General features: G+C 42.2%; 2 protein-coding genes across 5 annotated transcripts in view; both read left to right on the plus strand.

Moving 5' to 3' along the window:
* LOC105686909 (hemicentin-1) overlaps window positions 1–3,264 on the plus strand; it is a 64,920-nt gene extending 61,656 nt beyond the window's left edge. For all 3 annotated transcript variants that reach the window (XM_012402164.3, XM_048653408.1, XM_048653407.1), the window contains 2 exons: window positions 111–320; window positions 2,125–3,264. In XM_012402164.3, the coding sequence (XP_012257587.1) occupies window positions 111–320; window positions 2,125–2,168 (254 nt within the window). In that variant the 3' untranslated portion in view covers window positions 2,169–3,264. The remainder of the gene's footprint in view (window positions 1–110; window positions 321–2,124) is intronic.
* A 6,710-nt stretch (window positions 3,265–9,974) lies between these two features.
* Window positions 9,975–16,112, plus strand: part of LOC105686878 (hemicentin-2-like) — a 124,649-nt gene continuing 118,511 nt past the window's right edge. Inside the window, exon 1 of one of the 2 annotated variants that reach the window (XM_020852783.2) lies at window positions 9,975–12,381. In XM_020852783.2, the coding sequence (XP_020708442.2) occupies window positions 12,270–12,381 (112 nt within the window). In that variant the 5' untranslated portion in view covers window positions 9,975–12,269. The remainder of the gene's footprint in view (window positions 12,382–16,112) is intronic. The other variant, XM_012402095.3, reaches the window with a different exon arrangement.

The following is a 16,112-nucleotide window of genomic DNA, read 5'->3' on the forward strand; positions in this document are numbered from 1 at the left end:
CACAGAATTTTTTTCACTCCTCGGTATCGCGTAAAAGCTCAAAACTTTCACATGCTCGGAACACTTGATCTTTTTTTTTTCTTTTTTTCTTTGTTTCTTCCATTTCACAGCCGGCGTGGCGCTGATATTGATCGGTATCGGCATAATGATCGGGCTAGCGATATGCAGAAGAAGAAATTCCACACCCTTAACTTCAGGCCCAGACGATTTTACCACTCCAACTTACGTCCCTGCTCAAAGGATCGAACCAAGGGCAAAATACTCCTCAGACAGGCGGAGGTCGCAAAGGACGAGTCTTTTTTTCGAAGAAAGCAGGCACGGTGAGTTTTCGTAAATTAGTTTTGACGAAAGCTAAACATCAAATTCAGTTGGGAAGCTGAGATAGTTGAAAATATTCGAAACTCATTCAATCATTTTCGCGCTGGACGAATATTATTTCAATATTATTCTCGGTGTATCTAAGAAAACTAATCTGTGGTTAGCCTGTTCAGCATTTTGGGTGATATTTTTTTTTTTTTCTACTTCTTTTTTCCATCCATCGTATCACCTGCAGACCGCAGTAGCCGTTTGAAATCGCGCGACGATCCTCCGCACTTCCTTTTTCGTTCATACACATTTTATAATCCCGGGGACAAAGAATCTTAACAAGACTCTAGGCAACGGGCCAACAACCAACAGGGTCTTCCATAAGAAAAGAGGATATTATGGAAGCGTGCGGAATTTCGATAAAGCAAAAAAAGGAGTAAAGAAAGAAGAAAGAGAGAACGTACAAGATACAACAAAACAACGAGAATAACGTGGAAAACGAACAGCCTTTCATCTTTATACCGAATTCTCATTTTTCACCTGTTTTTAAATTACAACGCGATACGCCTAATCCCTCCCCTCAATAGCGAGGAGGGTTTCTCTAAAAGGCGGCGTTTCTCCTCTTATCGTTGTATGCCTCTTACCTTCCGTACGCGGGGGTGAAACGTTGAACCTTGAACGCGACCACGAGAACATAGGGGTAACGTTATTAAGTTCCGTAGTCACGACGTCGCCGGCGTGCCGTGTGAATCTTGCAGTAAGGGGGGGCTGAATAAGGTGAGAGGAATAGGCGAGTTATAAGGGTGCGATAGTATAAGGTGGGCGTGGAAGACCTGTTCAGAAGCAAGCACCCGCACGACGTATCTCAACATCTGCAGTGGCAAGGTGTTAGAATTATGACTTGGCCAACTTCTTGTGTGCCTCTCTAGATCGTGTCTCCAAGATTAGGGGCTCGGAATACATTGTTTCCGTGCTCTTCGAGCTGAAATTAAGGAATCAAGGGAAACCGAAGCGCCCCGCGAAACCCCCTCGGCTTCACCTTTCTCTGGAGGTAGAAATTTCACCTTTCACCTCCGCACGATTTCTCCCCGCGGACCGATCGAGGCGTGCCTCAACTCTACCGAGGCCCAAAAAATGCGCGACTAATCGGAGTCCGGGTTCGCGGGGGTGGACCCCGAACTACCGGTGAAAAATTGCTCCGTACCGCACACGATATTTTGATTGCTACCGCGAGATATTACACTCGTAGTGCGAAGCGGAACGGGAACGAAAGAATCTAACAAAGGAACGAAATCACAAGTGCCGTGCATATCGGCTGTGCTGTGCTAAAAATCAAGAATCAGCATGTGTACGTAATTTCAAGTTCTTTGTGCGATCGGAGTTCCGGCGCTACTGTAATTTCCTAGGTTGGTGGTAATTGTTGGTGCAGTAGCAGGGAAAATTATATGAACGTGAATCGTGACGGATTCGAGAATCAAGAATCACGTGACCACAACTTGGATTCATTGTAGACGGTGTGTGCTTGTAAAACGTGACGGAAACCGCTGTATAGAGTCAGAACAAGGCAACGCTTGGAGAACGGAATTATCGCTATTATCCCTGTATGTCACATGCAAAAAAGTACTCGTCGACGCGTCTAGCCATTGTACACGATAGCAAGTTTTGCGGTCGGCCACCTTTTGCAAATGATAATGAAGTTAAAAACTCACCTAACAATCCATAAAATTTAACGTTGCAGATATTATATTTCTTAGCATCTGTGAACAATTGTTCAAATTTTCTCTGTAGCTCATTAAAAATCAGTTTTTTCTGTTTCAGAACCTGACTTGCTGCAACGAGTCGAGTTGGATCTTCATGACTAAGTGATCGATTCGTCATTACCAAATTTTGTACAGTCTTTAGAGAAACAAAAAAGTACCTAAACTATCTGATTATACAGAAGAAGTATTTCATAGACTATAGAACTAAGTGAAAGATATTTTTTATTTCAACGATACGCGCACAGCCGAAGCTCAGAAAATTTGAAAAAAAATTATTAATAATTTCGCTGAACATTCGTTGCTTGCAATCTGCAAGTTTTAATAATTATCGTATACCGATAATTGTGAAACGTAATGTGTAATTGAAACAGCGACTCGATCTATACTTCCGGATAAAAAAGAGAAAATCAAAACCAGTTTTTATTTGATCGCTCTTGGTGTGAATTGCGACCAATAAAATAAACTCGGCGGGGAAGTGTTTGTAACTTAATTGGAGAAGAAGAAATAGATTACGGAAATAATAAAGTTTCATCGATTAGGATTTGTACATATAATACATATATATAGGCACTGTAGAAACATAAAACTTTATTAGATTAATTAAGTCTCAATTAATATATATGAGAATTAGGTGAGGATATTTCCGGTAATTGTGCGCGTCTGTCGTAAATAACGCGTAATTGTGGTCTGATAAATGTAGATCAAAATTGATTGGGCGAATAACTGATAATTGAGGAAAATTTAATCAACGGTAGGATTAATTTTTTGAAAAATCAAAACAGCAGATTCGCAGTAACATTTATTATTAATATTATCACATAGATTTAACGCACAAGTTTGTACATAATTCCAACGCTGTAGAATATTATATATATATATATACATACTACACATTAATATTTCCGCAACAATTAATTAGAACGCCATTACGTTTAATGTTTATCGATAATTGAGTAGATATAGTCGGTTTATAATTCAATTCACAGGGTTAATCGGAAGGCAGAGTAAAGAAATTAATCACCTAGAGTCGAACTCTGTGTTCACCGATCAATTTTTACCCAATAAGTATCACCGTACATCTGGCAGAATTAATGCACAAAGTCGAAAACAACCATCGGTGAGCTAAAAACCGAAAAATATCTTGTATTACTAGCATGTAATTAGAAGACGAATAAATTTTAAATTTATATTACTATAAGCCCGAAATTGTGAGGATTTTCATAGCGTCCTCGCCAAATTTCATTTGCGCCGGTTCAATTTCTTCATTCGAATCGCAACGCGATACGTAGTTTTTTATTTTTTATTTTTTTTTTTTTTAGCGGAATGTAATACGTTACTCCGTCCTCGGATGAAATGTTTGGAATTCAGTTAGTCAATCAACAATCCAACCCTCTGCACATCATTTACCGTTTCGGGTACCGCTAAATCAATTACCCATACATACGTATTGCGGTTTACCTGAAACCGGATGAACCTGGAAATTACGTAAGTCCGCAACAACGTTTGCATAGTTTCCGTTCCCTCCATTTTTTTCCTCTACTTGAAACATTTTTTTTTTTTTTTTCTCCCCACCTCGGTAATTGTTCTCAATTAATTCGCAGTCCATTACCCCTTTCTCCGACACATCCGAATACGAGAACCCTCTATTTGTAACAGAGTTCCGCTCGTCTATAAAATTCATGAACGAGCTTCCTCTTCAAAGTCGTGCTCGCGGCCGAATCGACGTGGTGGGGATTCGGGGCCTGCATTCCGGGGGGGGTTTGTCGGCCCAACGGTGATAAGGATCGGGTTCTCAATCGCTGCGCCGAGACAAGCGTTGAGGTGACTCGTGTTGTTATTGTTTACCGGCGTAAGTATCGTCACGTTAACGCATCGCGTAGATGCTACGACTATTTACATCACGATCGACGGCAAACTACGACGTGACCTATTTTACCAAAACGTCAAAGTTCCCCGGAGCATTTTCCTCGTTACCCCTGAAAATTGCACGTGGCGTATAATCCACGTTATTTACGATTGTCATCGTCGACCTATTATATAATCAACGATCGACAGGTTTATCACTCAATTTTCTAGAACAATGCGAAAATCGATATCACAACTAATAATCTATCCAAGGGGAGTTCGCTCCCCCCGGGAGGTTCTAGACTCCCTTGACTAGTCAATTCGTGTATCGTGTATACGTACCCTATATACTCCGTATAGGTATTCGTACGATGGAGGTTTTTTTTTTTTTTTTTGTTTTTTTTTTATATGACTCTACTTTTTGTTTTATTCTTATTGGAACGTTATTTCGGCTTTCGATCGAGGGTGAAAAGGGAGAAAAATATAGAAAGCGGAGCTAGCTTGCTAGCGAGCTACCTAGTTCTCCGGATAGAAACTCGAGGAAAAAGGGGAGTTCGGGGTGGGTATAAGGTAGCTGCTTCTTTGATTAAACCCGGACGAATAACTGTGCCACCGAGTACCAACGACAAAAGGAAGATGGACGACGATAGACGAAAGATATAGCTGATCGAGTCGACCTCGTAATATCGGTGACAGTCTTCCTACTCCTTCGCCACAAGCCGAAATAAAAAGTATACATACAATACATCGACGTACGGAACGTCGAGTTGTTCTGCCCTCAATCGTTATTGTTATTTTCACTACTATTTTATCGTCTCCCTTCATTCGGTTGAATAATTAACGATCCGCGATTCACGATCCTTTTTTCATATAGACGGTGGACTCCGCGTGGATCGCGGATCAATTTAATTTTCCAAACGAGTGATCAGCTGACGGAGAATAACGCGATGAGATAAAGTCGTTTAATCAGAACAGATTTTGAATCAAACCTCTCATGAATGATGTAATTTAAAGTTTTGAAGGGGTTAAAGTTCACGCTATACACGAAATTACGCGTGAAGCCGTATATACGTGTGTACATCCCCACACGTATAAACACTCGGATTTCGCAAAGTTCGGTAATTGCAGAATCCCTGATTAGGGGGTATAATTATATATCCGCGTACATATCTGCACAACTTCGCGAACTTTCAATTACACGAAACCATTGCAGTTTTTCCTAGAAATAACCTCCCCCCTTTTTTTTTCCATCCCTTTTCTAGGATAAATATATATGAATAATTCTCATGTTTCCCTCCGTCGTTAACGAGAGCGCGTATAAAAATCTCGTGATAAATTTTAGTCGCTCTATTGAACCTCGGTGACATTATTACAAGCTTTATAAGATGGCGGGGGCGTAACGCCGCAATGTACGGGGTCCGAAGGATCAGGGGTATTATGAAAATTTACGTCGTGTTTAGTAAAACCCATTGCAACGGTCGACGATCCGCATACGTTTCTGTATCACGTTTGTACGTGCGCCGTACGACTTACACGGGTATGGTACACGTTCGCGGAAATTGTACGGATAAAACGGACATGTGTATCCAGACGTCGGTCCGGATACTTGGGATACACAGAAATATGGAATGGTTACGGGGTGATTTTAAAAGTCCCCTGTGCGAACGCGTATTGTAGCGTATCGAACGGAGATTTGTATTTTATGTATTTGACGACATATTGCGTATAAGTGGATCGATGATGCCGGCCTGTCTGTGCACAGTTTTCAACGAGCGGGGGAACACATAGGCACCGAATCGTCAACTGCGAAGACTTTGTATGCGCGTGGTACGTATAGGTGTGTGTATATATGCGGGCGTGAGCAAATTGCTGCGTAATAAAATTTGAGAAAACTATTGAAATTGGTATCTGAAAATTGAAATTGTTGTCAATTCGGTTCCACTCACCGTCACTGGGTAAAAACCTATGAGTAGGTGTACTCGAGCTTCCGGGTATCCACGTGTCACGCCTATATCTGTAGCGTAGAGATATCGCATCGAGGCTCGAAGTAGGAATACAAGAATGGGGAGAAAAATAATACAAGAAGAGAGGGAAAAAAGAGAGAAAAAGGAGAGGGAGAAGGAGGAGGAGGAGGAGGAAAAAGAAGTAAAATACAGAGGAAGATCCGGGTGGAACGCTGTTTGCTCCGACACTTGCCCTGTTTCTTATCAATTCTTCAGGGTAACCTACATACCTTGCTGTACGCGTATATAGGTATACAAGGAAAGTTTTATACCTATAGAGAAATAAAAGAGCGGAAAAGATAAGAAAAGAGATACTGTGTATTACGAGCATGGCCCGGTGCGCGTCACAAAATTCGGTTTATTTATCGAGATGTCATATACATACATTTTTATAGTACAACGTTCTCATAGCGATCAACGGAAAATATATATTTCCCAACGAGTAAAAAAAATACGTAAATGTATAAACGAAATGGTCAGACCCATCAAATCGATATCTTCTCAACAATGGAACGAAGATAACAGTAGGTGGCTTGACATACGGATATAAAAGACATTTTTTCTCTGCCTTTTTTTTCATCACGTTTGCCAAATTTTTTCGATGATCATCGATTCCGAAAGAAAAAACGTTCGTCGGTCTTGAGATTTGACTTCGTACAATCTCGTTAAGAGCTACGGCGAAACGACGAACGGCAAACAAATATACGGGATCTGCAGTTCGCTGTGATGGGTACAAGTAATCGAAGAGTAAATTCCGAGAATTAAAATCACTCATGCGCGTTATGGCTGTGTGAAACGAAAATTCTCTATCATCTATATGGATCTGGATATACAAGGCAGATATACATGTATATATGCCCGAGAGTGTAAAACATTTATGCTATTTTCTTAACGACTCTCGAGTGATTCCACGCGTCGTTATTTCATTGAATTTTTATTTTATTTCAATCACGTGATCTATTAAGTTTTATTGGCGATCTCGTACGTATCATGCATGCACACATAACCGCGCTCCGTACCTGGATGAATATATTCATGTACGTGCGCTTGTAATATCACCTATACACCTACCGATGTATACCTATTCGTGAAACTGCAGTTTTATTTTTATGAGAATATCCCCCGCAAAGATTTTCACCCGACTTTATACGATTTCTTCGTCTACTGATTTCGCACGCCTTCTCTCTTCGCGTACAAACGACACGTATTGGGATTACTCCAAAAAAAAGTACGACTTTTCTCATCAGGTCGAAGAATCGGTTCAAGGAAGAAGACGAAATTTCGATGTCCGAGTTCCTTGTTTCTTTTTATACCGGCGTAATGAAAAAAATCTTCATCGTTCAAATACTGCCATTGATAACTTGAATTTTTTCCGCATGAAAATTCAAGGATCAGAGAGTCCGCGAATCGACTCCGAGTCATTTCTCGGTGGGTCAACGGGTACGTACGAAAGTTTCGAAACGTCGTAGGTAGACCGTTGCGGGATCAAAAATGCCGTGTCGGTTTTCGAAGGAACCCCCTTGTATGGAAAAGTTAGAAAAATGCTATTAGCGGTGGGTTTCGTGTCTGTGAAGTTTGAAGTGAAGTTTATAAGTGAAGTTTGGCAACGCAGCTGTTAGTTTGGAGCAGCAGCAACGAACTAGGATCAAATAGGAGCCGATAGCATCGCCTGGTCTTCCTTGGCCATTGTGTAACTTTGGTGCTCGAGCATTCTCTGCATAATAGGAAGTGACTGTCCGGGAAACGGAAGCTCGACGGGACAGCTAGTATGGTTTTAGGGTAAAATCTGGTATGGGCGAGATCGGATTAGTTTGTTGGCGGATGATGATACTCGGGGAATAATCTCTCCCGGAGAATTACCGCGCGGTGCAAGCGAACCGAACTGTTCAAGAATTATAGGCGAAGAGCTTTGTATCGTGTGGTGGCGCCCGATAACTGTCGTTGACTAGATTCTGCAGCGGTGGGAGACGCGAGAGAATATCGGACGAGTAACTTGCACCTGGGAACGATAAATTGGTTTGCTTCAACAACAATTCTGATCATCTTCGCCGGTCTACCGTGTAATGGAAAAGTTTGAGCCGCCGACGTTTTTGACCGAAGAAATTCACTCCCATAATCGATTATTCCCATATTTTCACCCCGACATCGCGGACGCCCCTTTCACCCTCCGTAGGGAACACGGAGAAAAAAATCACGGGAGGGAGAACGATGTAATGAGAGAGAGAGAGAGACATTTTTTTTTTTACTCACTTCTTCACCTTCTGTAATCAGACCCTACCGTTCATCTCACCGTTGCTTTCGTATGCGACGGCGTTGAATTTCTCGCCTGACGAAATTCGCGAACTCTTCCGAGGACCGGTGAAAATAGAAGGAAGGATTATGGACCGCGGACAATTCTCGCGAGTCGCTCCACTCGAATCCGAAATGTTTGGAATGAATTTTTGAATTTTTGTGTTGCTCGGATCCCATAGAGGCCGCGAAACGATTCGCGCGTCGCTAAAACGGGATATAGAGGTGACACACATATCCCTTCTCTGAGCTTGCGCTACCCACGGGTGGATTTTCGCTTCGAGGAAATTCTTCAGGGCTCACAGAATCGGCTTAGGGAAACTAGCGACGAGGGATTTGACCCGTGAGTCAAATTCCTGACGATTACAAGATTTTCATCATTATTATCGCCGATTTAGCGGCATCTCGTCGTCGACCGATCCGATAAAATTATACGTACGTCATCGGTATTTTGCCGTCTCAGTATCGCTTTTGTTAGCAAAATATTCCCGTATTAGTCCACAAAAACAAAAATTGTTTCTTTATGTCCGGATCGTTATTATACCGCCATTTTTTCGGACAACCGATGGAAGTAAGTTCCTCTCAAACTTCTCACTCTAGTAGATTGACAATTTCTCTGGTTTTATTATTTCGGACGTCTATAAAATCCGTCTAACTTCTCGGATCGTAAGGCTTTCCAAAATTGATTCATACGAGGAATGAAAAAGAAAAACATAAAATCGAAGTCATCTCCGCGGAACTTTGGAATTTCTTCACCACCGTTCCACGTCAACAGAGACGGATTCTTTTTATTTAGCATCGATGTATTTTTATTCCCGAAAAATATCTGAATAAAAAACAAAATTACGCAAACTCCCAATTTGAAATTTTTTCCGACTTTGTTTTTCACACGCCGAGCCAACAAGGTTCACGTTATCGACGGATAACATGTTCCCCGAAATTTTCTCCGCATCCCCAGGGATGACCGGTTCATGCGGGCATTGTATCGCGTGCACGTGAAATATACGAACATACGTGCATGTAAAGCGACTGATTAAATTAAAACGTACGAAACTGCATCGGGTGCAGATAGTTGGACGGTCTAACGATGGATCTGGGTGATTAAAGCGAATGGCATAGCAAAACGTAGATAATAGAAGCCCCGCGGAGAAACGTAGAAAACGGGCGAGGAACGAAGAGTAAGAGAGAAAGCGAGGGAGCGAGTGAGTGGAAGGGAGGGGGGAGTTGAGTCGGAAGGCAGGCAGGCAACAGAATCTAACGAGGTAATTTCTACCTCAGCAAAGCGACCTGTCTACAAATTACACAATTACGGGAACTCCGGAGCGTCCGCGGAGTGAAGGAAAACGGAGGGGGGGGGGGGGAGGGAGGGGGCGGGAGGAGTCGCGTCCTCTTCCCGTTTCAGGAGCACAATGGGGGTAGAGCGAAACGTTCATCGACGACGCACCGACGACTAAATCTGCACAAAACTACCCTGCCAACCCCCCGCAGACACAAAAACACGTACATCTATACCGCGTGTACCTGCGTGGTGGTTATATTTGTACATCACACAGCAATTTAACAGATCTGCGCATAAGTATTTTCAACACACGCACACGCACGCGCACACACACACACACGCGCGCGGAATTTATACCCTCTACATCACGTATGTATATTAGAGCAGACAGTGTTTAAAGTCCGAGCGAACCTCCCCGATGTTTTACGAACGCCCTCTGAGAGAGGGCTCGACGAAAATTGCTGCCCGCGAACCTGCGCCCGGAAAATTCATCCCCTACTAGTGCGCCGGCGACGCTCGACGCGCGCGGTACTGTCGTCGGGGGGTGTTGGACGATTTCTGTCTTTTGGACGATTATTTTCCCTCACTGGATTTACAGATTTTATAATACTTATGATCAGATTACTCGAAACTGCATGATTATGAAGAGGAATCCAACAAATTATGGAGGGGGTGGTTTACCCGGTAGAGTTCTCAAAGCTTGTCTTTAAAAACAAAGTCAGAAACTTTCGACTTATCCCGTATCCCATCGGCCAGGAATACTCAAAGTGCACCATTTGAACGAAAGAGCTTATTTCGAGAAAGGAAAAATTAAATTAAATAAAAAAGCTCGAACCAATAATCGCACTTCGGGATGACGTGTTTAAATTACACAACCCTTTTCAAAAAACGCTTCGATTTGCGGCACATCGTTTAACAATGAATTACGGAGTTTGCTTCAGCTTAGAATCCCCAGATCTGGGACGTCTCAGAATCACTCCCGCGTCACGATAGGTGAGGAGCTTGCGGAGATTAAAAAATAAAAAAGGGTGGAAGTGAAGTAGAAGTTTTCCTTGAAAATTTCACGAATAAGTCAAGGAGTGGAATATCATAACGTACCTTTTTCTGATACCAGAGAAAAAAGCTCCGAAGAGGCGGGGAGACGGATCTCTTTGCACGGAACAAAAGTAAAGAAAAATAAAAAGTAAAAATAAAAGAAAACTTGCGAGAGCCGAAATGCTCGAGGCTTTTCTGTTGGGTGTCGATGAATAAAAGCACTTTCTAAACTTTTTCCAAAAACTAATAAACGAGCGCGCGGAACGAGATGTCGAAACTGATTCAATACGAGTGCAGATGAAAAACGAACAACTTTATACGAAAGTAAAAACGTATTGGTAAATCGTCGACACAAAACAATAAAATAATCCTTTCACGCAACGGACAAAAATTTCTGTTCTCAACCTTTTTTTTTTTTTTTGTTCTGAAAAACCAACGTTATAAGAGCTTTTCTCTAGAATTTTTCGTTTTTTTTTTTTTTTTGTCTATACAAGTGAAAAATTATAGATCAAAGACGAGGAAGTGATAACAAGTGTACATTTCTACCGAGTTTTTCACATTTTTAATAATCTTTTTTTTATTCGCGTATATAAAAAGTATATCGTTCACAATAAATTTGCGAAGGGAATAGATAAATTCTCTCCCGTAATCTCAATGACAGTTAAAAATTTGAACGTTAAAACTTTTGAAAACCCATAAAAGCCCGGTAGGATATCCAAGCGCCTGCATCTGCAGGATATTCGCAAATCCAACCAGCAGATAGCTCGGGAATAAAAATTCGCTTATTAGAAGGGCGTGTTGAGTCGCGACGGGGGATTATTATGCGATAAATAATAAAATATAGAATAAAAGAAAGCCCGCAAATTGAAACATGCAGGAAAAGAAAAATATGGCGTAAAAAGAATTCGAAAGAAAAGGGATAAAAAAGACTCGAGCTTTTGATGTGAAAGAAAGAATAAAAAGTTTAGTGCGCCTGCGATACTATCAAAGTCCGCTGCAGCTTTTTTTCACTCTGCACCAACATCCATCGATCGATGAGTGATTAATATTTAATAGCTCCGGCCTCTTGACTGGGGAGGGAAAAAAAAAAAGAGAAAAATTTGAATAGGATAACAAGAAAAAAAGAATTAAATTCTATGCACCTATAACCGCGCCCCAAAGTTTTTAAGTACCTAGACATATAAAATATCTATAGTCCCCGCGTACTTGTAATAACACACATATATATACGTATATACCCTTAAATCTTGTGCACGAGTTGATTTTAATTATAAACGTAAAACGAGAATAAGTTCAACCTCGAAAAGAGGAAGACCACCGAGATATGATATATATATTATAAGTACGTTTTGCGAACTACTTTAATTATAATTTTTAGTGCTGTACACGCAAAAGAACGCGTTGGTGGTAGGCGCCATTAAAAATACGTTTAATGTCAGGTACCGGATGGCGATCCCTTGGTACTGTAATGTGGCTGCAGCTGGCTGGTGAATTATGATAAGAAATTGTTCGAAAGGAATTTAACGTATTTTTTTTAACACAGTGAAAGAATAATCGAGTGGAAATGATTAATAACTGAAGTGTATGAGTACAGTGGAAGAAAAAATCGACGAATTGTCGAATCGCACTTTTCGCACTGGCTCGAAGAAAACCTCAAATATAAGAAACAAAATTTTACTAAAATAGGTTTGAAAAATTCAAAACGTCGAGTGAAATGAACTGAACAGTCTTGAAACAGTAAATTGTGCAATCATGTTTCGCGCCAGTTTAGCGACCTACCTTGTCATTTTGACAGCGCTGACCGCTGGTTCCAAAAAAAAGGGCTTCGACGAAGATGCATTGAACAACGAATTAGATCGTCCAAGTGAGTACAGGTTTATTCTTCCGAAAAATATCACGGGGGGGAGAAGGAAAACGTTCTAAATAATTTTCATTCACTTAAGTAGGTGTGCGAAAGAGCAGAAATTGTACAGAATAAATTATCGAGTTAAGAATCTCGCGCTTCGAATAGCGCGAAACGTTTTAAGCTCGCTCCGCATCGCATTTGAAGATCTTTATTTCTTCTCTATTTTTCATCGGATATTACGACCCCCATAAATCCAAACGTCTAACGTACCGTATTCGCATACGTAGACCGGTACACGAGCAGCAGCCCGCCACCGTAGCTTTTCCGAGAGCGGAAGGAAAGGGTGAAAATTTCAGCTGCAACGTGGGCATTACCAGAAATTAATGTTTACTCGAATTGTATAATTTTTGCTGAAATGAGAAAGAGCTTTTTCACCGGCTCAAAACTCGCGGAATATCCGAGTCGCGAATGTATCTTTTCATCCTGAAAAACGCGTCGCGGATCAAAGAAGGCACAATCGCGTATCATTTTATTCCGAAACACCCATTGCGTTATCAAATGTAATTTCATCACGAAATTTCAACTGCCAAGATTAACGTCTTCGTGCCCCGTATAACTTGAGCAGAAATTAGGAAATTAGGGTTCTCACAGCTGCAGGCAGGCCCGGGTTTATCGTAAGGGAAAACAGGGTGACGGTGGAAGGGGGTTATGATGGGCGGGAGTCGCGGGGGGGCGGGGGGGTCCCGAAGAAATGAGACTTTCAGCCTTCGAGTGTTTGATGAGGCGAACATATTTCAATTAACGTACCTCACCCTGACTTTGCTGGAACGTTGAACTAATTAAAGGCATGCGAAATATCAACATCGTCCCTCTCTCGCCCTCCCTCTCCCGCTCCTCCTTTTCCCGCTAATATACGATTTTCCTTTCCGCCGGCTAACCGAAAATGATCACGTATGCTTAAAATGTTCTATTTGCCTATAGGGTTATTTCGGAGTGGAAATTACTCCGTGTAAACCCAGCAATTTATGTGTGCCGTAGACATATGTGTGTGCAATAACGTGTGTGTCCTATGGATATTCGGTGTACGTGTATGCATATGGACACGGTGAGCGTACATACGTTATGTAACGCTGAGCAAGTTTATCCGTCTAACGTCTAACGGGATGCTTTACAAGAACGACGGGAAATACTTGTCACGAACAGGCGGTCAAAGGATCGCTTAATTTTGCTCCCTCCATTTTTCCGATTCCCGTCCTCCCGCCCCCTCGACCTGCCCTGCAATACGCTGAAGCTAAAGCAGAACGCGCGCCAACATCTCGAGGTGAAGTAAAGTGAGATTTTCTTCCAAGGTACCAGGGATGCAGGAGTGGGGAATTTCCGCGAACTCGCTTTTGACCGTTTAAAAGATTTTCCGTATCGAGAATATCTTCTCTGAAACGTTCGCTGTACACTTCGATTGATTTTGACGTATAATTTCAGTCGTCTCGTTCGTTTTTGGATTTTCCTGCTCACGTACAAGTTTCTAAAAAATTTGACGTGACCCTCTATACGCACTTTATTATTCCGCCGATGAAAATAGTTTTATCGAAAAATTACTCCGTTCGTTTCGCAACTCAAATATGCGGGCAGCATGAAACGAATTCTCTTTCGAATCATCTGGAAAAATGTAAAAACAGATTCGCCGGTAAAATTGACAGACCAGAACTCCCCGTCGCTAAACTAGATCCTCCTGTCCTGTAGATAAATCAATTTGAATTTACGATAGTGGAAATTTCACGATGTGACGAAAAAGCGTACCGGTTGAACATTCCCGTTGTAATTTGTTCTTTTTTTTTATTTTTATTTTTTTTTTTCGTTTCGCGAAATAGGGAAAGGGTGGGTTTGTTGTATTTTTACATTTATTTTCTCGGAGAATATCGCGGGGACCGCGGTGCGGTTACGTACCCACACGAAACTGCTTGCCATTCCGAAACTAGCGCATTGAAATGACAGAAGGAAAAGTCGCGGAGTCGGAATAGTTTTCAGAAGTTTTTTAGAGTTCGGTGGCTGTCAATTTGAAACTGCAATTTTTCTTCTTATGCAGTCGAATCGGAAACTACGAAACTAACTGCAGTGCGGAAAGCTGCGCCCGGTTCAATTTCGGAACTATTCTATTATACCTACGGTATAACCTGCTTTACAAAATAACGGAATATATAAAGTGTAAACACGGTAAAAATGGGTAAAGTTGAAAGTAGCTTGTGTCAGCGATTCCTAATGGTCGGACACAACGCCACGATGCTTTCGAAAGAGACGTCGGTTCGTCGAAAAAGTACGCAAAGAAATTTCGAAAGTAATCTCGACGGTAGTTTCGCTTGTTTGTCCATTTGTTTGTTGGTTTTTTTTTTTTGTCAACTTAAGATTTTCCACCGTATGTAAATCGTCGTCTGTTATACAGTCGGGGAAGGATTATCACATTTTCATCTCGCGGAACGAAGTGAAATTCATGAGATGTCGTCGGTTGAGAATCGCTGATCCAGACACTGGCCGGTGGAGGTTGCGGTTGTATAATCAACGCGCGATGCAAGTAAATGAGAAATTAATTATAGTATGGAAATGGGAATGCTCCTCTCTCTCTCTCGCCAACCTCTCTATCACGCACTGGACAAAATTCTTGCCAAGATCAGAGACGGAGGGAGGAGAAACACCGGCGAGAATTTCCTACACATCAATTTCCCGGTCATCGTACATCACCGTCTTAACGCCGGAGTTACGACCAGTTACTATTCGGATTTTCTCAACCGCTCGGATCGAGTTATGGAAGTGCCCTCAGATATCCGAGTCACTTCACTTTGATGTACGGCGAATCACGGGGCGAACTACCATGACCCCCCCCGCCGAATATGCATTTCGACTTGGGATTTCCCGAGTTGCTCACCCTGCGGAGCGTGCTTGGAAACCGCGGAGAACATGTTTGACTTCTTGGTAAGACGATGATGATGGCGCGGTGTTCCTCCTCGATTCGTATATTTGATAACTTCCACCGGCGATCGGTGGCCCGAATACGGTTTCCAGATTGCCGGCCGCGGCCTCGTTTCCAAAGTCTTTCGGACCAGACGATGTATCGTTAGAATGAAATCGCACGAAAAAGTCCGGGTCATTAGGAGTGACGTGAAGAAAAACGTCGAGCGGCGAACCTCTTTAATGTAGGTGAGTGAACAGTGCGAATGGAGGCCCCTATTTTTTGTAAGGTTTTTTCACGCGTGGCTCCAGACATCGGATCTCGAAGATAGATCCGTGTAACCGTTCCTCCGAATATACCGGAATAATTCTCACGCCGGTTCAACTGATGTCCCAATTTTCACGTTATCACCTCGTGTACCGCGAATAAATTGTTTACGGTAGTTGAGATTCCCGGCTGACATTTCAGTCGTTCCGGTTGAACTAATGAAAATCTTCAAAGTCTAAACTCCGTAATCTCCTCGTAGGTTCGGAATGCCGTTTAATGAAACAATTCCCATTTCGTCCAGAAGGTAGTCCCCGAGCCAGAGCGCGTATCGCGAGATGTCCATGCGTCAAGTCCCGAGACAATTCCAACGCGCGACGCTTCAGCGAGTGATCAGGAGGCACCTTGACCCCCTTGATTTTGAATCTTCTATTTGAATTCTCGTCGGGAGAACCGCGGATCTTTTATTTCTGCAATTAGCACCGGCGGACTTACGCCCGTATCGAAACTTCGATACACGTTTTCCAATCCGAAGCTGTTTTCG

This window comes from Athalia rosae, chromosome 3, assembly GCF_917208135.1.
Source record: "Athalia rosae chromosome 3, iyAthRosa1.1, whole genome shotgun sequence".
NCBI classification, from domain to species: Eukaryota; Metazoa; Arthropoda; class Insecta; order Hymenoptera; family Athaliidae; genus Athalia; species Athalia rosae.